The following is an 876-nucleotide window of genomic DNA, read 5'->3' on the forward strand; positions in this document are numbered from 1 at the left end:
GCGCGGGCGACGCCTCCCCGCGGGAAAGCTGAGGCAGGGAGGGCGGGCAGGGCTGTGCCAAGGTGCCCTGGGCGGGTGGGCAAAGGGGTGGGGGGCGGGTGGCACCTCCAGGGGGGAGATTCCCACGGGATCCTGGGTGTCACCGGGGTGTCCCTGGCTCCGGTGTGAGAGTGGCACCAAGGGATTGGGGATTCTGGGCACCTTGGAGGTGTCTTCAGGGAGGTTGGTGGCTCTTGGTGGCATCGAGGGATCTGGGATGGTGCCACCACCTCGGGTAGGGACCGCCTGGATGTGTCCCTGTCCCACTGGGAGGATTCCCGTGGGATCCTGGGGTCCCTGGGGTGTCCCCGGCTGTGAGGGTGGCACTGGCTCTGCACCAAGGGGGTGTCTTCGGGGAGGTTTGGTGGCTCTTGGTGACATCGAGGGGTCTGGGATGGTGCCACCACCTGGATCTGTCGCTGTCCCACCGGGCTCTGCAGCGAGGAGTCCAGGGAGGCTCTCCAGGGGAATTCTTGGCTCTGGGATGGTGCCACCACCTCGGATGGGGACCCAAGATCCATGGATCCATCCCTGTCCCACTGGACTCTGTGGTTGGGGGGCTTTCCAGGGGGGGATTTCTGGCTCTTGGCAGAGCAGAGGGGTCCGGGATGGTTTGGGGATAACCGGTGGCAAATCCCAATCCCGCTCCCTTCCCCGTGCCGGCAGCTGCAGGGTCTGGTTCCCCAGGGAATGAGGCCGTTCCCTGCTCTGGGTGTGGATTCCGAGGGTCTGGGAATTCCAGGTGCTCCATCCCGCTCCCCTCCCGTCCCCACGAGTCCCCCCTCGCCTCATCCCAGCAGGAAAATTTACCAAAATTTAATAAAATAAGGCTGAATT

At 64.3% G+C, this 876-nt stretch overlaps 1 protein-coding gene across 1 annotated transcript in view; it reads right to left on the reverse strand.

Annotated features, from left to right (window-relative positions):
* Positions 1-214: 214 nt before the first annotated feature.
* JAK3 (Janus kinase 3) overlaps positions 215-876 on the reverse strand; it is a 14,752-nt gene continuing 14,090 nt past the window's right edge. The window contains 1 exon segment of the mRNA XM_017743827.1: positions 215-251. Coding sequence (XP_017599316.1) covers positions 215-251 — 37 coding nt within the window.

Source organism: Corvus brachyrhynchos, unplaced genomic scaffold (genome assembly GCF_000691975.1).
Source record: "Corvus brachyrhynchos isolate BGI_N302 unplaced genomic scaffold, ASM69197v1 scaffold219, whole genome shotgun sequence".
NCBI classification, from domain to species: domain Eukaryota; kingdom Metazoa; phylum Chordata; class Aves; order Passeriformes; family Corvidae; genus Corvus; species Corvus brachyrhynchos.